This window comes from Cucumis melo, chromosome 6, assembly GCF_025177605.1.
Source record: "Cucumis melo cultivar AY chromosome 6, USDA_Cmelo_AY_1.0, whole genome shotgun sequence".
NCBI classification, from domain to species: Eukaryota; Viridiplantae; Streptophyta; class Magnoliopsida; order Cucurbitales; family Cucurbitaceae; genus Cucumis; species Cucumis melo.
This window is the reverse complement of record NC_066862.1, coordinates 7,702,043-7,720,891: the sequence shown is the minus strand read 5'-3', so window position 1 is coordinate 7,720,891 and position 18,849 is coordinate 7,702,043. Positions and strand designations below refer to the sequence as shown.

The window sequence follows — 18,849 nt, the reverse complement described above, 5'->3', positions numbered from 1 at the left end:
TTTTCCCAAAAGAAAATAATGATGAACAATAATTAAAAATGATTGAGAAAGCAGGGAGTTTGTGCTTAGTGCTGAAGATACAAACAACTCTAATTCCTAAGACTGGCCTTAATGATGTGCTGTGACTATTAGAAAAATTACAAAAACTACCCTATATTCAAAGTACTCAAAGCACAAGGATTCGAATAAACACAAATCCTACAAATATTACTTGCCTCGTATTTTTTTATTTAGACTATAATTACATAACTTTAGTAATATAGTTGAAACTTGAACATATCATATAGATAAGTGGTCTCCTTTGCTATCACACCGAGTGCAGGCAGAATATTATCTAAAAAAATAGTGAACTTCATGTATATATCGACTGCACCTCGTGTGGATGTCAACCTCGTTCATGACCATAATGTTAGTCAAAACGTAATTGCCTCTCGCAAGCAAAGCTGCTTTATCCTTTCATCACCATAATTCTCCTTTGATGGCTGCACTTTGATTTCATAGAGCTTCGGCCATAGCTTTCCTGTCACTGAAAGAGAAATGGAGATTTTCGAGTGAGGTAGTTCATAGAAGATGCCAATACAAACTATGACATCAATAACTGTTTTAGGAAAGAGAACTATTGATCGTTGTAACGACGAGATCTACCAACATGAATGACTTGACTAATCCGAAGATCAATGTACAAAGCACAGCATTTAAGAATTTTGGGATTCTTTCACATTGAAATGAGAGTAAAATGTGTGTTTTGGGTACTACTGGATTAATAATCTAAGGGGGAAGAAACAATTGACGTTGAAGTCTGTGGATTTGTCGATAATTCTATTCTGCATATTGCGTTCTCTTCATATAATTATACTTATCTTTCTAACGTAAGATATAATAATAACAATAATTAAGTTGCGATGCCGATTAACAAAGAGGATATCAGAAATCTAGGGTTCTTACCAAAAAGGCGATTCTTGCCACTATCCCATGCAATGCCATTTAAAACATCAATCTGCAAGTAAGAACAATGGGTCGTACAAACTTCAGAGATTAAAAACTTGGAAATGTCATTGTCAATGGAAAATGATAATAGAATGTTTCATTCTTCGATAACTTGTCTAATGTTTCATCCAATAAATATAGTATATCAGGACCATAATCAATGGGAAAATAACTATTTAATTCTGATTGAAGCACTTACTTGTTTCCCTTCTTGCAATAATTTCCGTCTGTAATAGAAAATACAAGTACGATTAATGTGAATTTTTACTGACAATGTGAAGTCTCATTAGAATTCTGCTAAGCACAATTGTATTAAATGCAAGACCTCAAAGTCGGGAGGAGAACCCATCCAAGCACGCTTCCGTCACGTACAGAGATTCTGGCGATGCAATCTGTCTACAGAATGGAACATTAAATCAAACCTTATAACCTTGCAGAGAAAATAAAGGCCAACAGAAAAAACATGTGTAATATTTTCATCGAATATATTCAATTTGACAGTATCACGAGACATATAAAATATAAAAAGTTAATAATTAAAATGTTGGTTGGGCAAGATAGGCCCCAAAGAATGATATACCAAAAACAAACGATTAAGACATTTTTGATTACTCCAAAAATTTGAATTTACTTGTTAATATAAATTTTGGTTTCTATCAATTATGGATCTATAAATGTGATCTAGAATGCCATAAGACCAAACATATGAACTTACACCACATTCCGTTAGGTAGCAAACAAAAAGTTCCAAGATGTGGTCAAGCTAACAATTATTTTATGGTGCACGTACACCTAAGAGTACAATTATTTCAAGACTCTAGAAACTTTAGAACGACAATTAGAAATTTACACAAAGAAAGAAAATCATTAAAAGAAATAGATATCTTCGAGAATATACCATCCAAACATTTGCCCAGACTTCTCCATTGATAAATTCCAACTCATTGAGGTTATGCACTTCATCTCCTTGATATCTCACAACCCATTTATTAGTAACTGCACTAATTGAGAAAATAGCAATATGAATGTTAAGTAACGAGACATTTTTTGCTAAATTAAAAATAAAAATATGAAAATATTTATTTCTTCAGCAAACAATATTTAGGTAATAAGTAATACACTAAGAATGAGAGGCACGAGGCAAGAATGCTTCAAAATCCTCGTACCAGTTGAGAACAGATTCAAAATCCTCGTACCAGTTGGGAACAGAATACGGAAACTTTTAGAGTCATGGAGTTCAATTTAGAATAAAACACTAGTTGTTACATGGTAGAGCAACCTATAAATGTCTCTGGATCAATTTGATATAATGTTGATGTTCCATCGCTTCCATACAAAATTTTTCCATCTGTTGCCAATCCCCAACCATCAGTCATTTGATGAGTGAATTCCTTAACCTGCATGGAGAATAAAAATAACATTATATCTTTACATCTTAAAATAATATTTTTTATAAATGATATCTCAACATATGTAACATAGTTGACATTGGAATTTAGAGCACCTCTCTACTTAAGTATAATTAAAAACCTGAGAGCAAAGGGTCCAGGAACATAGTTGATCCAACTTTATTACTGGTAAGTGGTAAGAAAAGGCGTGTTTTTCATTACATTTACAACCTAATCATTAACCAAGCAGCCCAGAGGTCACATCAAAAATTGAAAAACAAGGTAATAAAGATGAAGTACAAACTTCGTTTAAATTGTCTTGGTCATATATGAAACCAGTTTTCTTCAACCAAGTTACTTGAAACAGCCTACAAAAGAACATAGAAAGTGCTAAATTAGAGATTTTGAAGACTCCTTAGACATTTTTCTAGCTGCTATAATGAATACAGATATAGATACATATGACACAGTAAAGTAAGAACAAATTAGCTTTTGAGGATGAGAAATAAAAAGTTAGGCTGCATATAAATGGACATAGATTTTGAAATAAGTAAATAACTGAGTTTCAGCACACTAAACCAATTACATTCCTGGTTTTTTATTTTACAGTTGAAAGCACTGAGCATTTGATTTCATACTTAGATGGTTATTGGTTAATATCCAAAACAGTAGTTTGCCATACTTCCTTCAACAAAATATCAAAACAATGCAATTAGTATCCAAACTATCACAAACCTTTCCCCAAGAAGTGTTAAACCTTCCCCAAAGTAAGAGTCATCCATCTTGTGAAGAACCTCGGTCTGTAGAGGAAAATAAGTAAATAAATAAAAGTAACAAAAAAAATGGAATGTGTTTTTAAATAGTTTCTTCAGTCATCGATTGAAAAGGAAAGAGAACAATGTAAAAGAAAATGCAGTCAAGTTGGGAGAGAGAGAGAGAGAGGACAGAAAAGAAAAAATGTCCAAAAAATCGGGCACTTCAAAAGCTCTTCATTGGAGCTCTCTCTCAACATCAAAACTCAACATCAGGCAAAAATTTTAAAAATATTAATGGTGTAAATCATGATCAAAATAATGAAAAGAACACATTAAAAATGCATCACTTTATCTTTTGAATGTGAGAAATCTGAAAATGGAAATTACCTTCCCAGTAGAGAGAGCTACTTTTCGAACTGATGACTGCAACAGAAGTTATATAAAGTCATGATAAAAGCCACAAGAAAAAAATTGAAGGATAACAAAACTAGAGTTATTCAATATTCGTCAAGTTAATAGACAATTTTGAACAACTAAAAATGTAATAATTTCCCAAACTGCAAACACACATTCTGCTTACACTTAAACTTAGTTGTTCAGAACAGCTATGACAAATTTATCTAAGAAGAAGAAAATGATGGATTAGGGGAAACGAAACTACACTTGAAAACCTCCTCAAATTCTAATCCCTATCTATTTTAGTGTGCTGTTGGAATAAGCTGAAAGAGAAGATGCAAGGGCATAAGGCCATCATGTATACAGCAATACCAAATTATGACTATTTGAGAAATAGCTACAAAATAAAAACATGATGGTCAGAAATTTCTTACCAAAACTAAGAAGAAAGTGATCAGATAAAACCATGTGGATCTCAGAGCACAAGAATCAACAAGCTAAGTAGTATTGCTAATCACAAAATTGTTAACTATACTTCGAACTCAAGGATACAGTTGTACAACCTCTAGAATTCATATAAGGTCGTAAATGGTACTATGGTAGGAAACAGGAAAGTAAACAGAAGCATTAAAGAATGATGCGATGAAAAGTTCACGGTAAAAATTGTAAACAACATACAGTAATTCTCTGAAATTGGCAAAGAAGGGTGAACCCAAACAATCAGGCAAGGGGGAATGAAAAGGTAATGAATAAAAGAAAACGAGAGAACACTTTAGTTGAAAGATTCTGAACCAATGAAGGCAATCAAAGTGTTTAGAACGCCATTACAATGAGAAATGCAAATTCACCTGTCCATAGAGGCCAGTTGACTCAAATAGGGTGTCATTTTCTACATAAACCAGTCCCTGGTGAATCATGAGACAGATTTGTCAAAACCAATACTTATGAATATAGCATTCCAACAAAAAACAACGTTCAATGCGCATAGGATGAGCCAATATTCCAAATTCAGTTTCCTGAAAAAACTCTACCGAATATTCAATTAAAAGCGGACAACTAAACAAGAACACAACGATTAGGAATAGGTGATTAGTCAATTCTTGATTTGAGAAAAAATGCTTAGACAGAGAATTACAAAGCAACACTTCGGACCTTGTCACCATTTATGAGCATCAGGCGCGTCTGTGTGCGTAACAATGGTCAATACTAATGAATATCAATTACACCAACAATATAATGATTCTAGATTGGAAGAAAAATTCCCCTGAGCCAATATTTAGATAACTTATCCAAATCATAGTATACAAAAACTTGAAATTCAGACTCCTGTACCAAAAAAAAAAAAAAAAGGAATTATGAATTCGAAATGGCTCAGCAATTGGATACCTGAGTAAAGGCTCGAGGATCGTGAGGAAATTCGTTGACCACCTCAATAGAGTAAATCATTGGCGATTGAACTTCATATTTGGGCGATCTACGCAATACATTCAAAGAAATGCCGGAAACCAGAACAACAAAGAAAATCAAAGAAATGGAAACTAAGAGGGCAGTGCTTCTATGGGTGAGGAAAGATTGATAAGAAGGCCGAGAAGCCATGACTATAGAAGGCTTGGAAATGGATCGCTTAGACTGCCTTCTCTTCAAGGATCCGGCCGCCATTAGACGGCGGATTGTTCATTGATAGGGAAGAAAAGAGAGAAATGAATTAGGTTGAGCATGCAAATTGGGAGCCAAAAGAAAAACTAAGGATCCGTCTAAAGTTGAATTTGATGGACTCCGAATTGTCCATTGGAGATTCGTCTTCAACACTCTCTTCTCCCCTCCATAGTTTTGATTCAACTTGATATGGAAACGAAATAGTGATCAAATTAATTATGTAATAAATATTTTTACTTATTTTCAAATCCAACCTATGTAACCAAAATATTTATCGAATATGAAACACTACTGCCACAAACACAACCACAGATACCATTATGTATATATGTAAACCACAGATACCATTTGGTCCCATCTATTGTAAATAAATAAATCGTGCTATTTTATTGTATTTATAAAAGTCTTCTAATTTAAAATAATTTTTCAAATGTTTTTACTAAAATAATTAAAATATTCTTTAGAAAAATTTAGTTCGAATTCTTGCGAGCAATATTTCGCGCTAACGAACATTCCAGAGACGACCCCACAACCGAAGAACGTTCTCGATCTCGTTATTAGAGACCAAACCGTCGAGGGAAAACCGAGCGGCAACGGGTCATACGACGACGTTTAAACAACATCAATTCAGACGTGATTCCTTTTTATCAAAGCTCTCGAGAAACGTAGAAGGATCGAGACTTTGTTATATTCTTCATCTACTATAAATACCTTTCGTCTTCTTCCACTCCGGATCAACTTCGAGTTACAAGCGATCTCTGTGCATATCCTGTTCTTAAGTCTCTTTGCTCTCTCCAAACCTTGTTTTTCGCTTGCTTTGAGTTTTTCTCCATTCGTGAGGTTGTATAAGAATTCAATGGCGGATGTGCAGATGGCTGATGCGGAGACCTTCGCCTTTCAGGCTGAGATTAACCAGCTTCTCAGTTTGATTATCAATACTTTCTACAGCAACAAGGAGATTTTCCTTCGAGAGCTTATCAGCAATTCCTCTGACGTGAGTTTTCTTTTCTTCTTCTTCTTCTTGTATCTTCTTTACATTCAATGTCTACGTCGTTGTTGAGTTTTTAGTGTTGGGTTGTGTTCTTTTGATGACGGATGATCGATTGTTTTGGTTTTGATAATCTACAGGCGTTGGACAAGATTCGATATGAGAGTTTGACAGACAAGAGCAAACTCGACGCACAACCAGAGCTCTTCATTAGGATTGTTCCGGACAAGGTTAACAAAACTCTCTCCATCATCGACAGTGGAGTCGGAATGACTAAAGCAGGTAAGAGAAAGGTCGAGTTCATTTCTGTTGAAGTTTGGACTCAACAATTTTCTTGCGATATTGGAAACTCGAACTTAACTGCTTCGATGTTGTTTCTTGAATGCAGATTTGGTGAACAACTTGGGAACCATCGCAAGGTCGGGTACCAAAGAATTCATGGAGGCATTGCAGGCCGGCGCCGATGTGAGCATGATTGGTCAATTTGGTGTAGGGTTCTATTCGGCTTACCTTGTGGCCGAGAAGGTGATTGTTACCACGAAGCATAACGATGATGAACAATACATATGGGAATCACAGGCCGGTGGTTCTTTCACCGTCACAAGGGACGTAAATGGAGAGCAACTCGGGAGGGGTACCAAGATCACTCTCTTCCTTAAGGAGGACCAGGTAATTGAATCTTATAATAATAGTTCATTTTGTTTTCTGTTCTTAGGATTCGAAATGGAGAGCATGAATTTCGTAAGCGGAATAGGGAAGTGATGCGAAATGTGTTTTTTGTTAGTATGCCTTAAATATAATATCCGGCTCTGAATGACCAAATACAGCCTAATTTCTTAACATCATGCACAATATTTGATATAGACCTTAAAATCCTACTTTATCAGTGTCTTCACCCTCTAGGGTGATCATTGGTAGGTGGGAATGGTTTTTGGGATAAATTGATGACAATTATCGATTTTGGTGAGGCTGTCTACATACTGTCTTACTTTTTAAACCGGCTGATCGACTTTAGATCAGTCAATTTTGGTCGGTCAGATTGGTTTTCTAGTGTTCTCTTGCACGGCCTTATAATTGCCACGTGGTTAACATGTTGGGTCGATTTCTCTGCGGTTTACTTTGTCACTTCTATTACACTTTTGTTTTTTGAGTTTCTGCATAATGTTGAATGCGGCACTAATTGGATGCATAAATTATTCAGTTGGAGTATTTGGAAGAGAGGAGAATTAAGGATCTTGTGAAGAAGCACTCTGAGTTCATTAGCTACCCCATCTACCTGTGGGTTGAGAAAACAACCGAGAAGGAGATTAGCGACGATGAGGACGATGAACCTAAAAAGGAAGAAGAAGGAAATGTTGAAGAGGTGGACGAGGAAAAGGAAACCAAGTCAAAGAAGAAGAAGATCAAAGAGGTTTCTCACGAATGGGAACTCATCAACAAGCAGAAACCCATTTGGCTGCGCAAGCCTGAAGAAATTACCAAAGACGAATATGCATCATTCTACAAGAGCTTGACAAATGATTGGGAGGAGCACCTTGCAGTGAAACACTTCTCTGTAGAGGGACAACTTGAGTTCAAAGCAATTCTCTTTGTCCCAAAGAGAGCTCCATTTGATCTTTTCGACAACCGTAAGAAAATGAACAACATCAAGCTCTATGTGAGAAGAGTGTTCATCATGGACAATTGTGAGGAGTTGATACCCGAGTATCTTGGATTTGTTAAAGGTGTAGTTGATTCAGATGATTTGCCGCTCAATATCTCACGTGAGATGTTGCAGCAGAACAAGATTTTGAAGGTGATAAGAAAGAATTTAGTGAAGAAGTGCATAGAGATGTTCAATGAGATAGCTGAGAACAAGGAGGATTACAACAAGTTCTATGAAGCTTTCTCTAAGAACTTGAAGCTGGGTATCCACGAAGATAGCCAAAACAGGGCCAAATTGGCAGACTTGCTTCGATTCTACTCGACCAAAAGTGGAGATGAAATGACAAGCTTGAAGGACTACGTCACCAGGATGAAGGAAGGTCAAAAAGATATTTACTATATCACTGGTGAGAGCAAAAAGGCAGTTGAGAATTCTCCCTTCTTGGAGCGCTTGAAGAAGAAAGGCTATGAGGTGCTTTTCATGGTCGACGCTATTGATGAATATGCTGTTGGGCAACTGAAAGAGTACGAGGGCAAGAAGCTAGTCTCTGCAACCAAGGAAGGACTCAAGCTTGATGATGAAACCGAAGAAGAGAAGAAGAAAAAGGAGGAGAAGAAGAAGTCTTTTGAGAACCTATGCAAGACCATCAAGGACATCCTTGGCGACAAAGTAGAGAAGGTCGTCATTTCCGACAGGATTGTGGACTCCCCTTGCTGCTTGGTCACTGGCGAATATGGTTGGACCGCAAACATGGAGAGAATCATGAAGGCTCAAGCTCTAAGAGATAACAGCATGGGCGCTTACATGTCAAGCAAGAAGACAATGGAGATCAATCCAGACAATGGAATCATGGAGGAGTTAAGAAAAAGAGCTGAAGCAGACAAAAACGACAAATCTGTCAAGGATTTAGTCATGCTTCTCTTTGAAACTGCTCTGTTAACTTCTGGTTTCAGCCTCGATGATCCTAACACATTTGCTGCAAGAATCCACAGAATGTTGAAACTTGGTCTTAGCATTGATGAGGAAGAAAATGAAGGAGATGACGCAGACATGCCTGCTTTAGAGGAAGATGCTGCTGAAGAGAGCAAAATGGAGGAAGTAGACTAAGCCAATCCTTTGTATCATCCATCATCCAATTTCTTTAGCTGGTCATCGTGTTGATATTGAGGTGTCTGTGAATGTATTTTGAGGAAAGTTGATGTCTTGTGTCCAGTCATTGATCAGCGTCAATGTCGGTTTTTGTGTCTTGCTTCCTGTTTTACATCATCATCTGTTGTAATCAAGGAGAAAATGTGTAAGTGCTAAAGCGTGTTACTCCAAATATATGAACAGATCTTTTTTTTTGTCAGCATCTTTGCATATTTATCATCTATATGTCCTGAAAATCAGGAAGCAAAAGAATTAGGCAAACTTCAGATCATCTCTTTTAATGAAGTATCAAAATCTTGATGTCAAAACTTAGAACAGTGGAAGTGTTGCTGGAACATGACAATGTATTGTCATTCCTTCCACTTTTTTCTGGTTAGGTTGGACTAGGTTAGAGTTAGAGTTTGTACTAGGTTAGGAGTTATATTTTGGAAGAGAAGGTATGATAACATGAGTGGAAAGTACAGTTATTTAGAGAATGTTTTTCAAGTCTCTTTTACTCTGAGAAGTGATGGTAGGCGAATATACAACATTAATACAAGACTGGATATCTAGTGCAATAATATTTAGGAAGCTCAATTAGGTACGATTGGATGAATTAGTAGCTGCCATTTCTATTTCCTCCAAGGGCGAAGAGAGGCTCATTCCCATATTTGAAGAGGCAGCCAAGTCTTTTAAAGGAAAGGTACAGTTGTTGCTAAGTAAATTATTTCTTTCTTTTTTTTTTTTTTGAGAATTGAGAAGCTAACTTCAAATTCGAAAGTTTAGTCTCAGTGACTAGGAATATTTTGTTGTCCTTAGCTTGCAAATTCAGCAAACTGTCTTATTTTTCATGTAGATATTAACGAGGAATTGTGAGATGCATTGTTATACTATTTTGGAATCCAGGGTTGCTCTCTGTATTTCTTTCTAATTTTATGTGTTTCGATGCAGCTTATTTTCGTTTATGTGGAGATTGATAATGAGGAGGTTGGAAAGCCAGTATCAGAATATTTTGGCATTAATGGCAATGGTCCAGAGGTTATCTTTTTCATTACCTCTGATATATTCATTTTCAAATAAAACTTTCGTACGTTTGTTTAACTTTAGCAAGCTTGATATTGGGAAGTTTAAATTTGTATTATGCATTTGGATTATATGAAAAATAGGTTTATGTAATCTATGTTTGTTAAAATTTAGAATATACTCGGTAGTACATATTATATAATGTGTGAGCTGTCCTTTTCATGTATTTCCAAAGTGAAACTTGCCTACCTATAAACATCAATTTCCACCGAATGTGTTGTATTTAGAGTCAGTATGTTATAGAAATCAAATGAACATACGACAGTATGAAAATGATTTTACAAATAGGCTTTGAAATTGAAAACATAGAAAACATTTTCAATTTTCATGAATGTATGCATCCCAATTTTAGAAACAAGTTCTACTTCACCGGAAATATGGGTCAGCGAGAAATCTGTGTTTGATTAGGACGGTTGGTTGAATTTGGTTGTTAGTATATCTTGTGATGAAATTAAAATTTTTGCTTCTATGTAGGTTCTTGGATACACTGGAAATGAGGACAGCAAGAAATTCGTGCTTGATAAGGAAGTTACCTTGGAAAATATTAAGGTCCACTAATTAATCTTCCTTCCTATCCCTGTAAAGAGTATTCTTTTACTTCAACTTCTCAGCTAATTTCTCTTTTCTCATCCAATTCACTGGACAGGCTTTTGCAGAAAATTTTTTGGAAGACAAGCTAAAACCATTCTATAAGTCAGATCCCATTCCCGAGACTGTAAGTTGAACTATCGCACTTTTCATTCAATGAAAAGTCTTTGTTTTCTTTATTTTCTTTTTTAAAAAAAGTTGAACCGACTCACATTTCCTGTCAGTATAACTTTACTTTTCGTATTTGATTTCTAAGATGTTTCCCTCTCTATTCATGCAGAATGACGGTGACGTGAAAATAGTGGTTGGAGACAACTTTGATGAAATTGTTTTAGATGAATCGAAGGATGTTCTCCTTGAGGTATCGTGTAATCCAACAAGCATTTTATCTGTTCAGTTTCTCATGTTGTTCATTATATACTGATTTATGTTTCATTTCTAGATTTTCAGCTTTCTTGTTATATTTCTAACCATGTTCCATGAAGCAATCATACGATGAGAGTACCCTTTTCTGCAAGATAATATGTAATAAAAAACAAGTTAGAAAAATAAATAGAAGCACGTTCTCTCGAGAATGGAATGTTTCTTATTTCAGTATACTTAAGGGTGGGGGTTAAGGGCAAAATAAAAGGATCGTCAAGGTGATGAATTCAAACGGCAAACAGATTTTCCCCATAAGTTTTTGCAAAAGCATATTTTCGTTATTGAGGATATAAACTCACATGGTCCTCAAAGTCGGAGCTGGTGAGATTAATGGCTAGGTTCCTCATCAACAACAGCACCTGAAGAGAATGAGAAGATCAGATATCTACAGTGTAAGTTGTTTTAAGCACAAAGGATGTTAAAGAAGAGACTATGTTTGTGAAGTGGAAGGAATGAAATAGGGAGAAAGAACATACAGTTTCGACGTCTATTTGGTCCATCTGTTCTAACCTCTTCAAATGATTTGAGGCTTTCGGGTCAAACACGCTGCCTATGAAGTTATAGACTTGACCAAAATCTGGCAGTACTGCAATGAATTTGAAGATTAAAAAAGCATCAATAAAGGAACGAAGATGCAACTTCAGGTCAATTTTCTGTGGATCCATAGTAAGTGAAGGAACTGAATTATGTAAACGCCGGTCTCTCTTTCAGACGGTAAAGTGAAGTTTGTCTATGGATTGCAATAACCTGAAAATACTTGAGATTACTAGCCAGTCTCAAGCAACTATACAATATACCTCAAAAGATCGACATAGTTTGAGATCAAGGGTAAAAAGTATAAACCAGTCCAGTGAAAGAGTATGACAAACTGAGGTCCAGTTCCCAAGGGTACAGAGTCAAGTAGTCTTCATTGAATGTTCTGGATACATAGGGGTTGGTTTGAGCTACTAGCTCAGAGCAAGAAATGATGTTCATCATTGCACGTGGCTTTTGAAGTCGGAAATAAATTTGCGTCGTACACAATTTAGAGCTGCTTTCTGAAACACTGGCTAGAAAGGAATTGGACGGTTTTCCGAACTGTTCCGTTGGTATATTACAATTTTCTGCTTTATTCTTAGCTGCTTCTTAATGGAGTGCGTTTTTATTTGGTAGACCATTTTTTCTCCAACAAGTACCAATCAGGCAAAGAAAAAAAAAATCGTAATCATCAAAACTGACCTCTCAACTGAAGGTTGTTATGTTCCTCGATGCTTGACTTGGTTGGAAAGCGTGTTCTTGTAGTGCGGTCCGTGCTACTACTACAATTGTTTTCTATTACTTGCCCTGCAAACATAAATTGGAAAGGAAATATGACTACATCCATTTAATTTTTTGTTATGTTATTTTTTAGATATTCATTTTTTTTAGAATTATTATCCAAATTCTAAAAACAAACGAGGTTTCAATTTTTCTTTTCTTCGTTTGCAAAAGTACTTGATATTTTAAAACAGTTCTAGAGAACAAAAGAAGTGATGATGTATCATCTAAAATTAAATGTTATTAAATGGGAATGCATTCAAAGCATTCAAAACAAAAGGAACGAAAAAAAGTTTGTAAGTTATTAAGTAATGAAATTTCTAATCCTTTCTGTTTGAAGAAAACCGTTTCTATTTTTATTAAGTAACTTTTAAGACTATTTTTTTCTGTTTTCAAAGCTGCTTGGTTTTTCACCACTCCTGAAAAGTAATAACATAATTTTAAAAAATTGAATGTTGTAAAACGGGAAACAGAAGTTTAGTAATAAAATTTTCAACCCCTTCCGAAGACTAAACGAAACCAAGAAAAGGTTCACTGTCTAAGCAAAACTACAGAAAAATAAGATCTTATTCTGATTCAAATTCTCACTTGTGATTTCACAATTCAAACCTCTTGCACCTTGAGAGAAATTGACTGTCTGGATAGAGTTATCTGCCCTAGATGACATGGCAGTAGCAGAAATGAAACTGGCTGGAGCAGAAGAGGAATCTGGCTTTATATTATATTTCGGTTCAACAGAAGAAGATTGAAATGGCACTGTCACTAGTGCTACACCTGAGACTAAAATGGGTTTCCATTACCAGAAAGCTTTAACAGAATTACATTGTCAAAAGAAAAACAGACTGAAATTTTACTGACCATTTTTCGAAGCTTTTTGAGGATATGGATGAGCAGCTTTCCTCTTTGGTCGTGGAGGAGGCAAGTGTTCGCCCGTCCCACTCTTTTCAACCTTCAGGAAGTACTTCTGAGCATGACTACGTATCTAATCATGTTCAGAAGATTTATAATAGATGAGCCAATATTTGAAGAACTAGAGCATTCTTCAAGATATTCAGTAGCTAGCTTTTAGCGGTAGAAATTAATAGAGTACGAAATTGAATGGAAAATAAGATAGAATGTAACATTTTGAATGAAGATTGTTCCAATGAAAGAACTAAGCACTTATTTGTCTGTGTTCGGGTGGAATGAGAGATGATGGTTACAATATACAAATTTGTAAATATGGCAAACAATGAGAATTTTCTTACGGTAGAAATTTAACAATGAGAATTTTCTTACGGTATAATAATAATTTGAGCTTTCAACTATCAAAACAAAATACTTGAACACGGACAAGAGCAGAGTGTTAAATCGCTTCTAAATCCAAACTTAAACAGAAATTAGTTAAAACAAAGACAAAATTTGTATATGTCTCTGTTTCACCATTTCTTCCTACATCTCCAAGTCAGCAGGAGATAGTAACTTTCTCATATATTCTTTTTCCGTTTGTATGAACTTGAGAATAACATGAACATCGGAATTGATTTCTTTTAATCGAACAGAACAAGAGATAGAAATTTACTTCATAATCTTTAAATAATGTAATGAGGATCCAATTTCCCGAACATGTCTATAATCTTAGAAGCGGTATTTTGAAAGACCAAAATTCCAGAAAAGAATGAAAAGATCCCCAGATTTGTTCAGATAAAAACAGGACGTGAGACGAGTGTCTTACATTACCTGAATGACAGTCTTCGATCCAACAAAAGCTTCAATCTTCTTCCAGTCGCGATCAAAGCTAAAGAACAATCAAAAAGAAAACGCAAGATCAACAATCAGAGTTCCAAACAAACACAACACAACGATTCAAACACATTTCTGCCTCATTTCACTCCAAATAATCAAACAGACAGACTACAATTCCTGTCCCGATGAAAGTAAACCAAAAAAACAAACAGTCAAATACTCCAAAGTCACTTCGAAAACAAACCGCACAAGCCTCCAATTCGGAAACCTCAAAGGATGCCGGATTCGAGCACACAATTCCAAACAGGAAATGTTATCAACATGGAAAAAATTTCAAATTGAACAACAAAGAGACAATCATGAAGAAGAAGAAGTAAAAAGAAGAGAAAGAAAGCGGAGAAGATACAGTTGAATAGCTTCGAGGAACTTATCGTGCTCTGGCTCGGTCCAGCTCTCTCTACACTTGGTGATGGTGTAAGGCTTACGAGCTCTCTTCGAAAGGTCATCTCTCGAAGACGTGGTAACAGACTCGAAGGGTAAGGCCATTCGTAGGGATCCTACATCAGGGCTCAGACGAAGCGGGAGGTTCGAGAAAATGGCTGTTTGCAGTTGCCTCAGTGCCATAGATATTTCCGTGAAGATACTTAGGAAATATCAGATGCAGCGGGGTGTAGATATGGCATGGTGAAACCAGTCTATTAGAAGGTGCCACGTGGTCAATCAGGTCCCGGAGGGTAGGGTGTGGTGGCAGGTAGAAGATTGGGGCTGGGAAGATGGAGGGAAGGAAGGGAACCGTTGCATGGGAAGTGGAAAAAAGGATAAAAGATAGTGCCCTTAAGAAGGGGCAGACACGTGTCGGTCGATGCCTCGGTGGCTTAAAAAAGTGGTTTTTAAGACATCCTCAGTACAAGATATTTTGATTGGGACCCACGTATGGAACTCGAATCTGTGCCACTGATCCAATGTTCGGACAGTTTTTCGTTTATCCATTCATCTTCAATGCATTATTCGTGGGTTTTTTTAGCGAAAAGTATTTATGTGCTTTTCACAATTGATATTTGTTTTGTGTATAAAATTAAAAGAACATTTTAGGAGGATAATTTATTAAAATATGGTTATTTTTAAAACTTATTACAAAAATAACGATATCTTACTAAAATACTGCTACTTTTCTTTCATTTTCTTTAATATGTTGTAGTAGGGCTAGTTCTCAAAATTCTTTCAAGTTAGTTTATTTAAAAAAAAAAAGCAAAGAGATGAGACTCGCCCTCTCACCATTTCTTTTCTTTTCTATTATTTAAAAAATTAAATATTTCTATTTTCTATAATTTAAAAAATTTATTTAAATATTTTTATTTTCTATCCTTCATTTAATTATTTACTCTTGAAAAAAGATGTAAAATTTAATTTTTAATTGTTATATTATATTATATTATATTATATTATATAATTCTTTTAAAAACTTAACTTTAACTATTTTAAAATCATTATTAATATTAAATGGTTGAGAGAGAAAATAAGGCCACAAAGTAAAGATAATTTCAAATTTGATCCTAGCCTACTAGATATTAGGAAATTCATATCCTAATTGAGGTATGGTAAAAATAAATCTTACAATGGTTCATATGAGTTATCTAATAATTACTTTTCGATTTTTTCTCCATCCTTATAGTTTAGTTTTTTAATTTAATTAAAATATTAGGAAAGAGTTTTAAGGAATTAGTTAAAATGTGACCAATGAATGTTAAAATGTGTTGAATTAAAAAGTTTAAAATGTGTTAAATTAAGAATTTAAATAAAAAGAAAGTAATTGAATTAAAAAATGTCATGGTCATCGTTTTAAAAAAGGATTATTTTAACTAATTTAATCTTCTCCCACATTTTAATTAATTTAAGTTTTTTAAAATTTAATACTAATTTATTTTTCTTCCTCTAACAAAAAAACTCACATTCTCTCACATTTTAACTAATTTATTTTTCTTCCTCTTTTGAGTATATGTTTATGCCAAATTAGATCCTACATTCTATTTAAGTTGTCACATAGAGATTGGTCATAATCAATCCCATCGACACTATCTGTGATATGACTATTTGTAAATAACACTGACACATATTTGCCTATCATTTTCTTATTGGTTTTGAATTTCTCGTTGAATACACACGTTTCTTCTTTATATTAATACTTCTCCTTCTTCATATTCTCATTTCTTCTTGTGATTTCTTCATATCTTGTTCCATAATTTTTTTCTTCTTTGTCATTTCTCATATTCGTGCCATCTCCTTATTCTTTTTTCATTATTAGGTATTGTGTCATTTTTAACTTATTATTTCACTACAAATCAAAACGATCATTTAGCAAGATCATTTAAATTTTGTACCCTCACATTACATTAATAGTGTCTAAATTAGTAAGGAAATTGAACATTAAAAAAGAAGTAAGAAATTATTAGATAACTCGTATGGAACCATTATACAAAATTTTAGTAAGATTTATTTTTATCCTACCTCAATTAGATAGGAATTTCCTAATATCTAGTAGGCTAGGATCAAATTTGAAATTATTACCTTATTTTCTCTCTCAACCATTTAATATTAATAATGATTTTAAAATAGTTAAAGTTAAGTTTATATATACATATATATATATAATATAATATAATATAATATAATATAATATAATAATTAAAAATTAAATTTTACAATTTTTTTTCAAGAGTAAATAATTAAGTGAATGATAGAAAATAAAAATATTTAAATAAGTTTTTTAAATTATAGAAAATAGAAATATTTAAATAAATTTTTTTAAATAATAGAAAAGAAAAGAAATGGTGAGGAGGGCGAGTCTTCAAGACTCTGCCCATCTCTTTGCTTTTTTTTTTTTTTTTTTTTAAAAATAAACTAACTTGGGCGAGTTTTGAGAACTAGCCCTACTGCAACAGATTAAAGAAAATGAAAAAAAAAAAAAAAGAAAAGTAGCTGGATTTTAGTAAATTCTTTTAGGATAGCATTATTTTCGTAATAAGTTCTAAAAACAACTATATTTTAATAAATTATCCATTTTAGGATGTATTTAAGTATTATTCTTTTTTGTATATGAAGAATGTTTGTTAGTATAAAATTAAATTGATGTAAACTCTTATAAATAGATATTTATCAGTTTTTTTAAGTAAAAAAACGTAATTCAATTAACATCAAATATTTATAATACGATAAGTATGATATGCTATTTCACGTTGACTAGATTTGTATAGATAGATTTTATTCGTAGACTTTTTAGTATCGGTTCAATAGGGTTGGGGTCTCCCCGCAACTTTATATTCTTTATATATAAGATATATATAAAAAAAACAAAAATAATGCCAGTTACCAGTAAACTTGATAGTTGAATGTCATCCAACCTCCTTTAGGTTCAAATTTAAGTATTACCTTTTTACGGTTTTTTTCCAAGTATTTACTAAATTATAAATCCCAAATTGTTGAGAAATGGAGTGGGTGGTGAACATGCGTATAAAAGTGACAGTGTAATTATTCAACAAGTATTAACTCAATGGTTTCAAATATTTATAAGAGACGGTTAAGCTTGAACAACAGTTACGTTTTACTATTCTCTATGTGAATGACAAAAATCATTAGTTGAAGGAACGTCTATATTATAACCCTTCATTCTTGCATTTAAGTAAAGCAAATTAATGACTAAATTAGAATGAAAGTTACAAAATCATTTATTCTTATTACAAGTAAAACAATAACATAACCAAATTCTAACCTCGATCAAATCACTCTATAAATAGATCATTGGATTTATAAATCAAACAACATAGAACAATATTGAACAATTAAGTATATACATGCATGGAATTATAGAAGAATTCACACTAAAGCGTTCTTTTTAAGATTTATTCTTTTTTAGCGTCTTATTAGCTTGCCACCTTCAAATTGGTAAAAAACTACACAGAAAAATTAAATACAAGCATGGAAGTAATGAATAAGGGAGTGTTATCAGGTATACACTCTTGTTTCCTAACTTTTCTTTCTTTCATCATGAGGAAGGTAAACATTAAAATGATATTTTATTAATTTATGCTTTCAATTTTAGAGCAAAGTGAAGAAGGGGGTTAAGATCAAATTATAACAAATTATGAACGATTTAAAGGTGAGTTTGTAATAATTAGTAAGAAATAGAAAAAAAAAATTCTAATATTAATTAAGCTCCGAAATGATCGAATCAAATCAAAATTTCAATTTGGTTGTTGTCGAAAGTTTATTATGATGAATTTATTCATCTTTGAGATGTGAAATATAATACATGATTTTAATTTACACAATTTCAAATTCACTACATTAGATTAGTTTGATTGTTATATATATATATATATATATATATATATATATATATATATATATTTTAATTATTAACTTAAACAGGAAAGTCATCTAATAGTTAAAATGTATATGAAAAAAAGTTTGGTAGTTAATACTGTGTTTACTTTCAGATTCATGAAAACTATACATGTTATAATAATATTATATCAACCCTACGAGTTTCTACTATATTTGAATATACAAATTTATATTTATGCAAATTTAATTTTTTTTTTATATATATTCAAATTTAATTTTCTTATATATATTAAAATAAAATGACAAATTTTACGTACGTGTTACTTACTAGTATATTCTAAAAATGCAAACTAAATAACTAATTGATTCTAAATGGTAATTAGTTAGAAGTTAATGACATATGCTATACATATAAACAAACCTAACAACCTCAAGTAATATGCCTAAATA

The 18,849-nt window shown here is 33.3% G+C and overlaps 3 protein-coding genes across 11 annotated transcripts; 1 reads left to right on the top strand and 2 right to left on the bottom strand.

Annotated features, from left to right (window-relative positions):
* LOC103484111 (glutaminyl-peptide cyclotransferase) lies at window positions 1-5,634 on the bottom strand. The gene is made up of 11 exons (XM_008441061.3): window positions 4,913-5,634; window positions 4,375-4,431; window positions 3,518-3,553; window positions 3,111-3,175; window positions 2,680-2,743; window positions 2,267-2,384; window positions 1,886-1,983; window positions 1,313-1,383; window positions 1,187-1,214; window positions 946-997; window positions 1-526 (listed from the first exon to the last, which is right to left on the bottom strand). The coding sequence occupies exons 1-11, from the start codon at window positions 5,183-5,185 to the stop codon at window positions 414-416; spliced, it is 975 nt and encodes a 324-aa protein (XP_008439283.1). The 5' UTR covers window positions 5,186-5,634; the 3' UTR covers window positions 1-413.
* LOC103484110 (heat shock protein 83) lies at window positions 5,629-9,163 on the top strand. Its single transcript, XM_008441060.3, has 4 exons — window positions 5,629-6,176; window positions 6,311-6,452; window positions 6,559-6,839; window positions 7,372-9,163. Exons 1-4 carry the CDS (start codon window positions 6,039-6,041, stop codon window positions 8,920-8,922), a joined length of 2,112 nt encoding a protein of 703 aa, XP_008439282.1. The 5' UTR covers window positions 5,629-6,038; the 3' UTR covers window positions 8,923-9,163.
* LOC103484108 (protein REVEILLE 6-like) lies at window positions 8,786-14,849 on the bottom strand. 9 transcript variants are annotated; one of them, XM_051086714.1, is made up of 8 exons: window positions 14,465-14,837; window positions 14,053-14,110; window positions 13,192-13,315; window positions 12,922-13,113; window positions 12,256-12,360; window positions 11,514-11,623; window positions 11,337-11,396; window positions 8,786-9,085 (listed from the first exon to the last, which is right to left on the bottom strand). In XM_051086714.1, exons 1-8 carry the CDS (start codon window positions 14,680-14,682, stop codon window positions 9,074-9,076), a joined length of 879 nt encoding a protein of 292 aa, XP_050942671.1. In that variant the 5' UTR covers window positions 14,683-14,837; the 3' UTR covers window positions 8,786-9,073. The 9 variants fall into 9 exon arrangements, with proteins under 9 accessions (XP_050942671.1, XP_008439277.1, XP_008439276.1 ...); XM_008441055.3 differs by lacking the exon at window positions 8,786-9,085 and adding an exon at window positions 10,931-11,125 and having other exon boundaries at window positions 12,922-13,107; window positions 14,465-14,838; XM_008441054.3 differs by lacking the exon at window positions 8,786-9,085 and adding an exon at window positions 10,931-11,125.
* Between the last annotated feature and the right edge of the window lie 4,000 nt (window positions 14,850-18,849).

Bases quoted from the DNA above. Each gene is read 5' to 3' on its own strand.
- LOC103484110 (XM_008441060.3), top strand. From the start codon at position 6,039: ATGGCGGATGTGCAGATGGCTGATGCGGAGACCTTCGCCTTTCAGGCT. The intron at 6,453-6,558 runs GTAAGAGAAAGG...TCTTGAATGCAG, and splicing joins AGTCGGAATGACTAAAGCAG to ATTTGGTGAACAACTTGGGA. The intron at 6,840-7,371 runs GTAATTGAATCT...TAAATTATTCAG, and splicing joins TCTTCCTTAAGGAGGACCAG to TTGGAGTATTTGGAAGAGAG.
- LOC103484111 (XM_008441061.3), bottom strand. From the start codon at position 5,185: ATGGCGGCCGGATCCTTGAAGAGAAGGCAGTCTAAGCGATCCATTTCC. The intron at 3,176-3,517 runs GTAATTTCCATT...TTTCCTCTACAG, and splicing joins TAGCTCTCTCTACTGGGAAG to ACCGAGGTTCTTCACAAGAT. The intron at 998-1,186 runs GTAAGTGCTTCA...TCTTACTTGCAG, and splicing joins TATTGCAAGAAGGGAAACAA to ATTGATGTTTTAAATGGCAT.
- LOC103484108 (XM_008441054.3), bottom strand. From the start codon at position 14,682: ATGGCACTGAGGCAACTGCAAACAGCCATTTTCTCGAACCTCCCGCTT. The intron at 14,111-14,464 runs GTATCTTCTCCG...ATTGTTCTTTAG, and splicing joins TTCCTCGAAGCTATTCAACT to CTTTGATCGCGACTGGAAGA. The intron at 11,397-11,513 runs GTATGTTCTTTC...CATTCTCTTCAG, and splicing joins ACCAAATAGACGTCGAAACT to GTGCTGTTGTTGATGAGGAA.